This window comes from Epinephelus fuscoguttatus, linkage group LG9 (genome assembly GCF_011397635.1).
Source record: "Epinephelus fuscoguttatus linkage group LG9, E.fuscoguttatus.final_Chr_v1".
Classification (NCBI taxonomy): Eukaryota; Metazoa; Chordata; class Actinopteri; order Perciformes; family Serranidae; genus Epinephelus; species Epinephelus fuscoguttatus.
In genome coordinates, this window is record NC_064760.1 from 14,636,156 (window position 1) to 14,652,844 (window position 16,689).

At 41.1% G+C, this 16,689-nt stretch overlaps 1 protein-coding gene across 4 annotated transcripts in view; it reads left to right on the forward strand.

Annotated features, from left to right (window-relative positions):
• atp8a1 (ATPase phospholipid transporting 8A1) overlaps positions 1-16,689 on the forward strand; it is a 147,893-nt gene that overhangs the window by 82,691 nt on the left and 48,513 nt on the right. For all 4 annotated transcript variants that reach the window (XM_049585988.1, XM_049585985.1, XM_049585984.1 and 1 more), the window contains 4 exons: positions 30-169; positions 3,466-3,604; positions 9,067-9,131; positions 14,258-14,430. In XM_049585988.1, coding sequence (XP_049441945.1) covers positions 30-169; positions 3,466-3,604; positions 9,067-9,131; positions 14,258-14,430 — 517 coding nt within the window. The remainder of the gene's footprint in view (positions 1-29; positions 170-3,465; positions 3,605-9,066; positions 9,132-14,257; positions 14,431-16,689) is intronic.

Here is a 16,689-nt window from a genome sequence, read left to right on the forward strand (position 1 = left end):
ATGTTTATGTTGTTGTTCTCGTCCTCCAGGGCTACGGACTTTGTGCTTTGCTGTGGCAGATGTCAGTGAGTCGTCCTATCAGCAGTGGCTGGAGATCCATCACAGAGCCTGCACCTCCCTGCAGAACAGAGCCCTGAAACTGGAGGAGAGCTACGAGCTGATAGAGAAGGTGTGAAAAGTGTAGAACTGATATTTGTTTGCGTGGTATTAGTTCCTGATAAAATTGAACATTTCATCGTGGAAAGGAAGTGAGAGGCAATCTTTCTTGATCTCGTAACACCCGGCATTTACTAACTGTTGTAAATGTACGAGGTTCATACAAAACATTTCTTTATAGGCCTCTGTTAGTTGGCAGGAAAAAAAAACTCAGCCTGGGCACAGACTCAAGGCCTCCTGTGTAACTAACGGGGTCGGTGCAATCACACCTGGGAAAGTGAAAAAGTGTAAAAAAAAAAAAAAAAAAAAAGTGTGTATGTGTGAGGGAGATTCAAGGTTTCACCAGCAGGTAGAATTGGTGTTACTGTGAGGTGGGTCTATGAGGAAGCGCTAGTCAAACACAGGAAGCCACAGTCGTAAATCAACCACTTGGCACGTTCCTCACGGCTGCTCCTGGCCGCCCAAAACAAATGAAGGCAATCAATCATGAAATAAACATAAAAGCTTTCAGGGAGGAAAATGTAATGTGCATTGCTTAATGGGCAGAGTGTGGCACTGATGCTGCCAGGGTTTGGGGTTCATTGCTCCATGGGGCCACCCGTATTTAAGAATGCACGCAGTCACGCCACACGGGGGCACAATGGAGTCACGGTGAAATTTGACAGAGACATTCCAGCACTGTGTGAGATCAGTCATCTGAAGTTACTCTTTAACATCAAAATGCTCCAGTGTGATCACTTTTGTGGAAGGAAAATTCACGAACTTCACTGATATCTGGACTACTTGCACTGTAACTCAGATAAACCACCAGTAACTGGACAACATTTCTCAGGTGTGTTGGATGCAACAGATAAATCTTTCAGTCCTGTGGTCTCCTACACTGCAGCAAAGTTATTGCTTCTCTTATTAAACACCAGAGGCCTCGTTACAGAAAAATATCGTAACTGCTGCTCCTTTCTTCAGTTTCAAAAATAGGAAAAATAGCAGTTCCTATCTCCTGATTCCTCTATCCAATAGAAAGGACATTAAACTGTTTGCCGTGGTCATTTGACTGACACAAAAGAACATAGTGATTGTTGTTAGTTGTTATGGTGACGACACACGTCAGTGGGGCTGTAAAGTTTGTCACACAATCACTAGTTTGGGAACTCCGTTTTGGCCTATTTTCCTTATTAAACAGAAAAAATAGTCCTGTACGCCAATCTAAGCTTCTCCCTTTCACCAAATTATGACTAACCTTAACTTAATAGCCTTGTTAACTTATCGTAAAACACACTTCATTTAAACTCAAAATAAAATTCCTCAGAACCACCTTAGTCTTGTTAGTCATCTAATTAGGTGGTCCACTGTTCCAACAATCACTGACTGTGGTCTGGTTGAAATAAACCCTTAATTTACAGAGTTAGATGTAAAACGCTGTGTATCCCAACACTCTTTGTTCGTCTCAGCCGTCCACTGAGCAGCTCTCACTTGCTGTTAGGAGGCAGCTACACTAACGTAACATCATGTGTCAGCAAACATGCAATTAACATTAACAAAAGAAACATTTGTAAATGTAACGTCACAACTCCACTGCTCATTTGGTTGTTACAGAGAAACTTAGTTAGCCCACTGCAGTGGTAAGGGTACAAATAGAAATGGCTGCTGCTCTGGCTGTCCTGCTACAGTGAATTGAATGGGAGTGTCCGTTCTACTCTCATTCTATTTCTGTGGTCCTATCCTATCTAAGACCTCCTACCTTATCTTAACTTAAGAATCCTAACGGTATCAGGAAGTTTTATTCTCCACTCGGCACTCATATCATGTGTCATGCTTTTATCTTTAATAAGAATAGATACTGGAAGGCTACTCAGCATGGAGAAGATATAATATTAACAGCTCTCACTCATCACTGGTTAGCTAGCTTGCTATCATGGAGTGCGAGGAGTCGGAGGCACTAATTGTGTTGGTAGAAGAGAGGAGACCCTACCCTTTTTTTAAGGGAGTTTTCTTCTCACTTACTTAAATGTATTGTTAATTAAAATGAATGAATTCATTTGAGTTATTTATTTAAGTTTAAGTGTCATCATACATTTTGAGTAGGCTTTCAGTCATTCATTTTCTGTGTTCATGTTGTTCCCCTGCAGTTATTTTAAAATTAGGACAGGGTCTAAGCCATCTTAATTTACAATTTCTAACAATGGAAATCCCCAAATTAGGACGGGTCTTTGATTCTTTTTGGTCCTTGGTAATTCAATAAAGATGTACAGAGTATTAATAAACAAACGCAGAACCAGTAAGGACAGAAAGACAACCCTAACCACCCATCAACTCAAAAACAAACAGAGAAAGCCAAACCAGTCAAAGGAAATTTAATAGATGAGAAATAACGTAACATCCTTGATCCAGTGTCAATATATGTTGGAGGTGAAGAGCCTTCTGGCCAGAAGTGAGCAGAAAGAGACAGCTACATTCCTATCCTTAAATAAGATGCAGTAGGGAAACATGTTTGTGTACTATCAAAAAATCTTAAATATCATCCTTAACTAAGATAAGATAGGATTTTAGTCTTAACTTCTGACTTAGATTATTGTTCGTCCACTAGCACCAGACAGCATCTACCAGCATTTGGCCAGTCACTGGTGTTATGGTCGCACCCTGGCTTGGGGGTTGAAATCCTGATCCAAGTGGTTCTTGTATCATAATCCACACAGAGTGCCTTCAACAACAAGCACATGAACAATAGAACAATTCACATCAAACCGGCTCATAAGGACTCATCAGCTCGAGTCATGTTCCTCCTCAGGCAAAGTTCTCTGTGCTGTGTGGTTCAGCAGTGATTAGAGAGGACAGAGCTACAGATGTATAGGCAGCACGGCTCAGGTCACGACTTAAAGAGCTTCCCCTGCCTTTCCTCTGCTGCTGGCTCCTGTCTCCCCTCCACCCCTGGGTCTTGTCAAATCTTTGACCCCGTCATGGGCCCATATAAGCCCACAACCCACCCAAAAGAACCACCAACGTTCCCGGGAAAAAAAAAACCCTCCAACAGTATTTTGTGGGTGTTTTTGTGTGGGAGAGATCGTGTCTGCAGATGTACACACACACAGAGGCACAGTAACTGATCCAAAAGCTCTTAAGCCTGTGGTGGTTTTTCTGGCTGATAAACAACAGCAGCTGATGAAGGGAAAAACACGAGTGAGTGAGTGACACAATCCCGGTTCACATGTTTCTCTGACACATGACGTTTCAAAGGCCTTCCTCTGCTGTGACCGCCACTTACAGACTTTTTTATTGACCTTTTTTTCTGTCTTTTTCTCATTTGTGGTGTAGAACCTGCAGCTGCTCGGTGCCACAGCGATAGAGGACAAGCTCCAGGATAAGGTGCCCGAGACCATTGAGACTCTGATGAAGGCTGACATCAAGATCTGGATCCTGACAGGGGACAAACAGGAAACAGCCATTAACATTGGTACGAGTCAGATGCAGTTTTATGAAGTTGGGAGACTCACAAGGGGCCAAGTTATCTGGACTTCTACTCTTAGTATGGGGCCAGCTCCAAAAACACTGGATCCTACATTTCCCATAATACAACTCTATTGCATAATCATTAGACTCCCCTGCAGCCCAGTTGCCAGAGGAAAATGTACATCTCTGCAAACCACAAATATGTTGCATTTACGTGTTTCATATGTATCATATCAACATTTCTAAAATGATGTAGTTCTGATTACGTTTATGAGCTGACTTTGTAATCTCCTAAACTAATTAGCAAGCCAGCTAGCTTGGCTTTTGTGACTGACAAGCACTCACAATGTTTGCTAGCGGTTATCGTGTCAGCGGATTATCTCACCAGCTACAGTAGTTCACTAATTAACCTTGAGATTATGAATAAACTGTCTGGTTCTATGGTCACAAAGAAAAAAATATGAAATCTTGGTAGCAAATTAGCATGCCAGCTAGCTTTTCCATTTGCCCGACAAGCACTTGCAGTGTTCCCTGGCGGCTACTATGTTAGCTGATTTGCTCACCAGCTATAGTAGTTCGCTAATTACCCATGTGAGTATGAATAAACTGTGTGGTTTTATTGTCACACAGAACAAATAGTGAAATCCTGGTTGCTTGTTAGCTAGCCAGCTAGCTTTGCCATTTGACTGACAAGCACTCACAATGTTCACTGGTGGCTAGTGTGTTAGCTGATACAGCAGTTTGACGGTTAACTAGTATGAAAAACTGTGTTTTCATCGTCACAAAGAAAAAACACTAAATCTTGGTAGCTAATTAGAAAGCCAGCTAGCTTGACTAGTGTGTGTGGCTATTGTTTGCTGGTGGCTACCATGTTAGCTGATTAGCTCACCAGCTGCAGTAGTTCTTCAATTAACCCAGCAAGTATGACTAAATTATGGTGGAGATGATGGTGGATAGCATGACACCTAAGGGAGACGGCTGCCAAGCTGGAAATCACTACAGACCCCTGTTCAAGACTAACAAACAACAACTAATGTTTTTTAGCAACATCTGTGGCATATACAATGACGATTGTGGCAGTATTAGTATTATTATTAGTATTTTAGGTCAAAACACGACCTTTTATGATCCATAACCAAGTGTTTTTGTGCCTAAACCTAACCACAGAACTGTTTCAACATAGCCACTAGGTAATAATGTACAAATGCTAGATCCCGTTACTGTGCAGAAACATACAATGCCAACATTTATCCTGGGGATTATGTTGCTTCCTGCCTTCTAAATGCCCACTTCTGTCAAACTCCAATCCTCCAGCTGGTAATACAGGCTGTGAGTTAAAAAGTTAACTTAACACTTAACACTCAACTCATCAACAGCCACACTACCACTGTTTTTTCTCTCTTTTGTTTTCCACTGTGGATAGTCTCCCCTCAATATAAGTGAGATTCTCTTCTGTTTGCCATAGTAACACAGTGTGAAACTGTCATGACATCATCTTCAGCGCAACACTTGCTGAACCCTTTCATCAGCAACCAAACAGAGAAACATCTACACTTTGCAAATTATACATCGCAGTTTTGTGGGCTGCCAGTTTTTAAAATCTGGGTCAAGTGAATAAAAACATTGCGGTTACTATTGACTGTCTAAAAATCCAAAAATGGCGGGTTTGTGCAGGATGTCGTGTGTCGCAATAGTGACGATTATCTGACCAATCAGTGGTGTGCAGTGTTTTAACTCTGCCTTGTTGTATCAGCTCAGCTCACTTGGAAGAGTAGCAGTTACTATCTACAACTTTTGTCAATAAAAAAACGAAAAAGGGCGAGTCGAGTTGAGTAGAGCTGTGCAGAACCATGCAGTGGAAATGCAACATTACTTGTCGTTGTCAGTACACTGAATTTAATATGTAAGATTTCCCCTTTCATGCAAACTTATTTAAATTCTGTTTACATCCACATATTCCCATTAATATGTGTGCCTCATGACGTGCCCTGCTTGTGCACTTGGCCTGAAATCAGTTGAAAAGTCACCGGTGAACCTGTGATTGATTGTCTGCCAGACTCTTACAGGTACTCCAGTCAGACCTGTGGTCATTCTTCACCCAGCAAGACAAACTACTGACAGGCTGAATGCTTCTCTGTCACACATATCTAGTAAAAGCATCTGTCGCAGAATGCTAGATGATGTATGAGCACGCTGCACTGACATGAAATAAATAACAGGCATGTGTACACAAGGAGGCAGCTCTCACGTATCTGGCCCCTCCAGAGGTTTTAGCCTTGCAGATGTTATCAGAAAGGTGAATGACGAACTCTGATTCACCAGTTCAGTTTCCTTAATTGGCCTTGGTGTCATGGCTCTCACATGTGGCTTAATGTGACGAGCGACTCTACCTTGAATATAGTCGAGCTTTAAACACGAAGTCCAGAAAAATAGATATGAAAAGTACCTCCGTTTGTGGCTTTACCTACCACTGTGGCCTGACTGAATCAGCCCTTTGTGCCCACAGTGCCCAGATGTGAGGGAGCTCCGCAGAAGCACATGCTTACTCCAAGTATTTTTACAGGACCGCCGTTTGACTAAGTTGCCCTTTAAAATCTCGGCTCAATATTGACTTTGTTTTTTACTATTTTCCTCACTGAAATACGATCCTCATTGCCAGGGTTAATGGTGCACCTTTTGCCACATTGGACTGGTGAATTAAACCAATTAAGTTTAGATTATTCTACATTTCAAGGTGGCCTGAACCACCCAAGTGCCACTCTTGGCACAGAATATTAAGTATAAATGCAGCTGAGTTTACTTATTTTTTGCATATTTATGATACTGAAGCATGGCAGATCCTATTAAAGACTGTAAAGACTCTTACTGTTTCACTGTGTTCCTCATCCTGAACTATCATAATAATAATAACCATGACATAATGTGCAGTAACTACTCTGACATTGTGTCTGACTGCCTGAGGAAAGAGACATGTTTGCTCTGGAACACGCTCCCAGTGCTGTGAGCTGTTTTTTAAAGGGAGTTTAACATATGTAATGCTAAGGACACGTTTAGACTCCCTGAAAAACTTGGATGGACTGGTTTTAAAGGATGCCGCAATGCATGCTTCAGCAAGATCCATGACTGTCTCAGCCTGTGAGTGCACGTTCACACTTTATATGATAACCTGCGTGGACCTTTGTAAGATTTCAGCATAAAAATCCTGAATCATTTTGGTATGAAGAAGTTGGGCTGACTGGCACAATACAGGCCAGTTTTGTTCCTAAGCTCGGAAAATTAAGCAAACTAGACTAATACATGCATACAGTGTGACACCATTTTATTTGATGTATGTCAAGTATTAAGGCATACAGTAAACACTATTCATGTTTTCCTGTAATTTGTATATTTTATCTCACACCTATGTATGTGAAATCGGTAGTCTGCTTTGTAATCCCATCTGGGCTGGGCATTTAATGATATAAGATACTACATCGATATCGATATTGATATAAAATACTACAGCGATACTAAATCGTCTGAGTAGATTTTTGTTGCTGGACATAATTCAGTCAATATAAATGCATCGCTTCGATGGAGACGACTGAATTTGTGCTTCATTGCATTGCGCTGCAAAAGGGCTGAAAATTAACATCCACACCTGGGTGTCATGTTTCCATCACTGCTGATTTGGGCCAATTAGAGCTGGAGCCAGTGAATACTTGTGACTACTGCAGAGTCAGTTGTCCCGGGAATGAACGCCGATTGTGACCTTTCCCACCAAAGACAAAAGCCAGATGTTTGTAAGTGTTAGTCGGTTTTTTGTCCAGTGGGAAAGGGGCTTAAGTGTGTACTTTGTAAATCGATGATCACAAAAAGTTGGGTGTGAGTTATCCTGTAGGTGTAGTCTTGAGGTTAAAGCAAATATAAGGTTAATAAACAGCTTTGTAGGTGACAGATTTGATGGTGTATCCAACAAGTTACAAGATGATCCAATGCAAGCTGACGAGAATGTGTGTCAGGCACACAACACTCTGTGAAAGGCACTGCCCCTGGGTGAAATACCAAGTTTTTAGGGAGTCCCAGAACAGGTCAGAAGTAAATAAAAGCTCACCTTTCTCACTTTATTTACACTATCACAGATGAGAAGCACATAAACAATGCTGTGTAAAATTTGTCCAGAGGTTGCATCGCTACCTTTTAACAGAGTGACACACAACACCTTATCTGCCCACGCAAAAATACTTTCCCACCTACTTCACCAAGTGCGGCCATTATATTGTGGTCCCTGTTCTTCCTTCCTTCCAAAATCAAGAGTTTGCTCTGTAGCTAAACATTGTATCTTTAATTGTTGCTCCCGTCGCAACATTTGAGATTACTGTGACTCGAGTGTCCCTGCTACACATTCCTCAAGTCCTGTGGGAGCAGTGTTTAGTTCCGCCTGAGATGGAGAAAGGCCAGGAATTCAACTTTCTCTGGTGAAATAAAAAAGGGGCAGTTTGGCCGCAGTCAAATGAGCTTAAGGTAAACACATTAAGCGGAAGGGCTGTGGCAGGAACTGACGAGGGGGAAGGGAGCAGAGACAGTGTTGAGATGGGGAGACATTTTCCTCACATTGGCAAATTTTTGGACGTTTGCACCTTTGCACTTAAGAAAACAATCTGCCAGACCCAGACCCCAGCCCTGTTTGGTTTTGACTCTGGAGGTGAAACCCTCTCATTTCCTCACGCTAGGCCCCCTCCATGTGTACTGTGTGTGCATTATTGTGTGTGACTGCGTGTTTTTTTGTGCATAATCTTATCTCAGTTTCACTCACAGAAAATGCCACCCATGAATTCACAAAACATGGGCTTTGTGGTAACCCTCTTAAAGAAACTAAAATCCCTTTCCAGACAGAAGCAAAGTGTTGAAGCCCACAAATATTCGTGTGGTTTATGCCACAGATGGCAGCCCTTTCATACGGCCACGGTTTGAAACTGAAGGCTTCAGTCTGGGTTCGAGAAACATTTCTGTTTTCCCCAATGGGAGGCTCCCTCTCCCACCTTGCTGGTGACCCTGAGCATCTGTCCCAGCCAAGAGCTGAGGGGAACGCTCCCCAGAGGGCCATGCTGGGTAACTCAGAGTTGTAACTGCCTATTAAAACAGGAAACTGACAAACTCTTGTAAACCAAACTCATTAGTTATGTCCCGAGACACTGGCTGTGAGCTGTAACATTTTAATTGGTGTCCCTTAAAATGTATTGCTACATAATTATTACCTCCCTCCCTGATTTGTTTGATTTTGTTTTCTTCTCTTTTATTTTTAGTTTTGTCTGTTTAATCTGTGTGTTTGTGCCCCAAGGTAAAGAGGCTTAATAAATCTAAAGTAAACTACAATTTCATAGATTAAGTAATTTGAAGTATTTCCTGCTTATTTTCCAGTCTTTCACGGTCCTCTAAATTTACTCTGTAAAACACTGAAGTTCATGTTCTGTCTTTCTGTTTTAGGACATTCCTGCAAACTACTGACCAAGAACATGGGCATGCTCGTGATCAATGAAGACACTCTTGATGTGAGTAATCAGCATTTTGCTAATCCACAAATTCACATCCTTGCATACAGAACTAAAAACCTCATCAAAGCATAAAAAGCTCACCAGTGTTTCACAAAATGTTTTACTAAAGGCCCGTAAATGTTTTTTTTCAGCATCAGATCCATTATTTTCAATGTAGACGTGCGGAAGGGTCACTGTCATGGTGCGCCTGTTTTTCAGAGCACGAATGTTCCACCCTGAGATTTATGTTGTGTTCACACTACAAGCGACACAGCAACAGGCTACATATCATTTTCAATAAAAGCTGCTAATGTGAAGCCAGAATCTGACACCTGATATGTGTCGCTGCGGACAGATGTGACCCTCTACAAATCAAAGTTGAGCTGGCCTGGACTTTTTTCAATGCTCCAATGACGCGATGAAGTGTTAACCAATCACATGTTTTTGTTTCTAGCTGTGGTACTGTGTCATTTAGCTTAGTTAGCTGATGCTATGCTAGGTTTATGTGCATTGTGGTGCACACAGGGACACAATGGGGCAGCGAAATATGATGTTAAAATAAGGCTCAAACATCGATCAAAAGCATAGATACCGTTTGGCCAAATACAAACTTAAGATGGCGTTCAGTCGAGTTACTTTGTGGCAAGCAGCAGACTCACCCAAGCCCTGCCACGACGTAACCACATTAATGAGCATTTGAGCAGCACTCCAACGACTACTTGGTGATAATGTAGGCCATCATGCTGTTGCCATGTCGCTCTGAGTGTGAACACAGCATAACAAAGTTCAACTTTTGGAACACAGCAACACGCTCCTGACTATCATTACAAACTTAGTATCAATACATAATTTTTTTTATAGTAATTCCCATGTCCTGTCTGTACATTCTCTGCAGTTCATATCAGTGTTTTATACATTTAAAGATGAATCAGAGGTCACGACTAATAATTGCTCAAAATAATTGACAAATGTCATTCATGATTTTTTAATATCTTGACAGATTTTTAATCAGAATATAGAACAGATACTAAATTGATTAACAACTTGACACCTATTATATTTCCATAATAGTTTAAGTAGTTCATTAGTCCTGATTTTGAGGGTAAATATGACATAATGAGGACATCCATGAGCTTAATAATCCCCTGATCTCGTCACCCAATCCCTGTGTAAAAAGCTGTCTCGAGTCTGAAAGGATGAAGCCTCAGGGAGCCTCAGACACACACACACACACACACACTCTCACACACACACACACACACACACACACACACACACACACGCACACGCTACCACACATCCCAAATCTGCCTTTAACATCTTTAAGACACCCAGCAGAGAAGTCTGTTGACCCCCCGGCAGGAGAGCCGTGTCTGTTGTTTCTGAGATTGAAAAGGGCAGGTCCCCGCACTTCCAGCAGGAGAAAGCTAAGCTGAGGAGCCACAGATGGAGGAGAAACCTGACTGGGTTTAGTTTGTCGGACAAGCAGGGGGGATATGGCGAGAAGAGGTGGGCGAGGGAGGGGAAAGCAGCAGGGGGGTGTTCGGGGGTGATGACGGACGGCCTTCACTCTGTCAGCCCGTCGTTAAGCGTGATAAATGAAGTTGAGGTAGAAATTTGGGGGTCGGTGCATTCATAAAGCATGCGGGCTGGCGCTTTGAAATGTCAGCTCTCATTCTCCTGTGGTTGAACAGATGCTTACATAAGGCAGTTTGTTAAAACGCGAAGGGAGAGACCTCTCCGCCAAGACTGAGGAGGCACAGTGAACAGAGGAGCAGGCAGCAGGGCGGGTAACTCTGAGTGCTCTTGTGCTGCAAAAGAGAGTAATTGGAGCATGTCTTCCCTCTTTGCTGTGTTTACAAATGGTTATCAAAGGGAGGACAAAGTTTTAGACATCCTCTGTGCTAAATCTTAGTAGAGCTGATATTCCCTGAGTTAAAGTTGGTCTCAAAGGTGGGATTGGGTCATTGTGAACAGCTTTGTCTTCGGTGGGTGTTTAATCATTTGGAGAGCTAACAGAGCTGCATTAGTGTATGAATCTTTATAAAATCACAGATAGTTTTGGCTTTTTTTCTGTTAAAAAAGGTCATTCGTGTAGTTTGATTATTAAAAACAGTGAAAAAAAGGTCAGAAAATTAAGAAAATAAAAATCCAGGGGAAAATGGGATTGAAAAAATATAATTTATAGTGCTTACTTAGGCTTACTCTCAGAGAGTTGTAGGTCAGAAAAGTTGGAAAAATGTGTCCACCCACTTCTGACTGAGCTGGTAGGTCCCCCTTTGTGGGTGGCTTCAAGCCTAAAGACAGCTGATGACGTTACATTCACACAAATGTCCAGATTCCACATTATGAGTGTCACGTCCTGTTGGCTCTATCACTGAAGGCTCTATATCAACAGTGGAGCTCAGTCTTTACGGGACGCTCTTGTAGATTTCTGAATGGACGGCACATACCCATTCCAAAGCCAAACACTAGCCAGTCACATAGGCTAAACTGCTCATTATAGCCATAACAAAGAGGCTTTAGGAGGAGACATGTAGCATTAGCGCTAAAATTCCTCAGTGGAAATTAGGGGGGGAAATAGCCGCTCTACTTGAGGAAATGGTAAACTTTGCTTATCACAGTGGGTGATGAATAGATTGTGCCCCAAACAAGGTGAATTCTTTCTCATACACATGGTAGACTGGCTCATAAGAAGCACACACACATGCACACACACTGAGACATCATCTAAAATCACTCTGTTAACTGAGATGGATAGGATTTAATTTTTGCTCTCTGGTTGAATATAGATATCACAACCTGACCTGTGTGTCTTTCTGTCACACACACACACACACACACACACACACACACACACACACACACACACACACACACACACACACACACATGCCCGCCCACTGCTCGCCATCTCGTGCTGTTTTACAGACCCCATCAGGGATGGTTAAGTCCTCGCAGCTGCTCTCTGCTTGTATCCTCTTGCTCAGTTTCTCTCCTCTGTTAATCCATCATCTCTTTCTGTGCGTGTCTCTCACTCTCCTTCTCTGGCTTTGTGAAACGTAAAGCCCCTTTCTCCAAATATTTCCTTTAAGCTGGGGTTTCAGAGTTTTGTTATGCCAAGCGAACGTTGCCTGGTCCCCCTGGTACAATCTGACTGCCTTGACATATCTGACCTCGACACCAGGTCGGACCCCTCCCTCCCTCAGCGCTGCTAATGGCCACCATTTTTTAATGATTACAGCTGTTTGAGCATCTGCATGACACATTAGGTTTGATACTATGCATTTTATCATTGCTTTGTGTCTGCCCATCGAAGTCTGTCATTTTGAAGTCATTCTTAAAAACACTTTTTACCTCTACGTCCTTATTGAAATTGTTGCACATGTATTACGTCTACCTGCCCCTCAGATAATGGTTACACACAGGACTGGTTTTATTTGCAAATGGCTTCACCATCTGTGGGAAGATGATTGAATGATGAATACAATGATGATCTCACCACTCCATCCATCCACTCCACATGCCCCTATACCAGGACAGTAAATCCTCTTGTCAGTCTCATATTTATTGCGTTTCATCATCACTCATCATCATAGCTGTATATACAGTATAAGCAAACACGATCCATTCTCAGAGCTCGTCTGTGTTATCACCTCATAGCCACGGTCTGAGTTTAATAAGCACTGGAAACATAATAAATATCTAAAATATGAGGAGCAGCTGCTCTGCAGCAGTTTGAGAGCAGACAGATCTGTCTCATCTATTTAACTCTAACGTGAATGAGAGACAAGCAGTGTTGAAGGAGCTACTTTGAAAGCATAGATTTGCAAGCAGCCATTACTTCACATATTAATAAAAAATGATCACAGTGACAATGTAGATATATTAAATCAATTAAAATATTATTCAAAGAGGTAACATGCCTGCAAAATAAAATAAAACAAAGTACAATAAAATGAAATAAAATAAAACAAAGTAAAATAAAATGAAATAAAACAAAATAAAGTAAAACAAAACAAAAAACTAAAAATAAAAAAATAAAATAAAGTAAAATGAAATAAAATAAAGTGAAGTAAAGTAAAGTAAAGTAAGTAAAATAAAATAAAACAAAGTAAAATAAAATAAAATTAAAATGTGCCCCCTTGCTCCCAGGTCATACATGAACAAAACAAAACAAAACAAAATACCACACGATGAGAAAGTATAAGGAATGTCAGCTTTGGTTTTGTACCCAACGTCCGTCAGTCACCCACCTTCCTTCAGAAACTACAGTCCAGGTGGGCATATTGCACTGACCAGGATTACTTAGTTAGCCAGGTAACTTCTGTAGAGTAGAGAAGCAATGGTGAAATAAAATTATAAAATGCATCCTGTAGTTAATGACACAAAAAAATTGCAAAGATGTACTCAGACGACTTGAATCACTTTGTAAATATGAATAGTTCACTCTCCCCAACACTAGAAACTAGATCAATATTTACAGCCTTGATTTAAAAGCTATTAGTGCGTTTTTGGTGTTGCTCTGTGACACCAGCAGTGTCGAAGTTAACGCACAGATGGTGTTTCATCTTTAAAATGCATGATATAAACAGAGAAAAAGACTTTTCTTGTGTGTCACACTACAGCAGATAGAATATAAATCTTACTGTGAGTCATTATCAGCCTCCATTCATCTTCAGTCCTCATGTGACTATGAAAAAAAAAGAAAATTACAACTCACAAAAACCTTCAAGGACAGTTCTCTGAAAACGTAACTTAGAAACTTCTAAACTCAGAAACTTCTTTGGGGCTGAAAAATCCAAAGAAATGGCGGACGAGGAAAACAATGATGTTGTAACATTTGCAATTAATTTTGTAATTAACCATTGAAATGTTGCTAATGTAGCACAGGGTTTATTTTTATTTTATTAAAAATATATTTTCTTACACTCCATCATTGTATAGCGATCTGATGTTCATAAAACATCTCAGTTTACTTCACAAACATTATTAATCTGTTATCCACAGATGTTAATGTGCACTCATTTAATCTAACAACAATGCATATCTCCTCTACAACTACCGCAACTATAACACTACATTATAATGACTAATGACACTAATTAAACTAACATTCCTGGCGTGTTTTTTCCATCACACAGAGAACAAGGGAAACACTCAGCCACCACTGTGGAATGCTGGGAGATGCCCTCTACAAGGAGAACGACTTTGCTCTCATTATTGATGGAAAGACTCTCAAGTACGCCCTCACATTCGGAGTGCGACAGTACTTCCTGGACCTCGCCCTGTCCTGTAAAGCTGTCATATGCTGCAGGTAAGATTTACTCCCGAGACAATAAAATAAAACAGACACAATAAATTCCACTGACCAAAATGAAAGACGATGTTCTTTCTGCGAAGACTTTACGCACCGAATCTGCTTCTGCACTGGAAAAACACATACTATACCGTACTGCACACTACTCACAAGGTAAAGTCATTTTCAAGTATCCATTGTAATGCAGCAGATCAAAAACTGTATGAAAAAAAATCTTAAATTTTCCACTTTTACAATGTCATAAAACTGCATATTTTTCTGACCAATAGCCCCAAACCCAAAGATGATTTTCCAGTGATATGAAACAGATAAATGAAGCAAATCCCAACAAACAAGAAGCTTAAAGTCAGTAATGTTCAGGCATTTTAGCTTCAAAATGACTTAAATTAAATTAAAAGCTTTATGGTCAAACTACAAAGTATTATGTCTTTGCCACAAAGGTCGTTGAGTATTTTATGGCAGCACTTTAAAAAGTGTGATAGTTGTACACTGTTGACCTGCCCAGGCCACATAAATAATACAAAGTACTTAAGTACTCAGGCAACCATGACGGGGCCTGAGCCCAGAAATCAGCACCATGTTTTCAGAACAACAGCAAACCCTCATGACTCAGTGCATTACGTCAAAGTCGTATTTATTTTTCCTTCACCTCTACCTGCCTTTGCCTCGTGCGCACTCTGCGGGCACTAAGAGACACCAGGAGATGAATGAGGCCTCTTAAACCTTGAGGAATACAAACAGGAACAATTTCACAGCTTAAGACAGACACGCAGTTTACGACATCATCTCTGGAGACTCTCTCTGTACTGTACGCTATCCCCAAACCTCTGGTACTGTAAGAGGAAGCTGCTGTGTCGGAGGCTGTAGATGTTGCTGTCAGCGCGGGCATAAAGTTAAATTTGAGGTCTTGTAAAGGAAGAGTTATAAGTTGTGTTACAACCATCAACTCATGGAAGCATCTGAAACTCAGAGGGGATGTTGAGAGTCTGAGACAATCGACCGAGCTTTAGAGGTGACCCTCTCTTCATACAGATGCTGTAGGTTATTCAAAGTAACACTAGTGATCTTACAGCACAGCCTGACCACTTTGTCCAACTTGTTGTTGTTTTTAAGGCTCAGATTACCAAACCAACAGACCATGTTAAAAGAAAGAACAGACTCAATAAAAGCAGAATAGAACAATTTCATGATTGTCCTATTTACATCGAAACTCCTCAACTTCCTTAGAGAGAATAGGCATTGGTTTGCCTTTTACAGATGCCGTCAGTGCTCACATCAAATTCAACTTGCCATCTAAGACAGTGCCCAAATACTTTAACTGCTGCCACTGGCTCCCCCTTGATTACACAAGGAGCAGGCAGGCAGGCCTCCTCCAAAAATCAATAAACATCTCATTGGTCTTAGACACATTAATGTGGAAGAAAGACTGGTAACACCAATTAACAAATTCATCCAGTACTGGGCCATGATCATATTCACCCTCTTTGACGTTTTCATGCACTATTGCATTAGAACAGTACAAAGTACATTAATGTCTTTTTTTACCCTGACCAACAGAAAAAGGTCTTTTTAATGTCAAAGTGAAACAGATTACAGACCTTTGACAGGATGAGATTGGAGACTGTGCGTACAACAACAGCTGCCAGCTGCTTCACCAGTCTCAGCTTTATCTGTTTTCACTCCGACATCAAAAGCCTCTTTTTCTGTTGAGCAGTGTCTAAAAAAGTCACATTGAATCTACTTTGATTTAATGTTGGAAGACAAGAACATGGAAACCTACAACTTCTACAGGCTTCCTACGATACACATGCTACCACCAGCTGCCTCACGTGACTCATGAGAGCTTGACCATGAAGGCTAATGCCACATTTCCACTGCATGGTACAACACAGCTGCACTCAACCCAACTCTGCCTTTCTTGTTTTAATTCAGTAAAGGTTGTGGACAGAAGCTACTGGGGATTAAATGAAGTCTTTACAAGTGCTTTCTCTCCTTTGGCACCTGCTTTTTCCCTCATTCTTAAAGGTATACTATGCAGGAATTGTCAGATACTGTTAGTAAACAGTATGACCAGCTATAATGAAAATGAAAGTCAACCCCAGATTCTCTTTGCTTAATGTTTTGTCTTTGTTTTGTTTTGTCTTTATATATTTGCATTTTTTCAGCACTGTGTCTGAAACTTTCATAGCTTCCTCTTGGATACACACTGCTTACAGTGAAGCACCTGGTTGCTACCTTTTCATAACCCAACCTCAC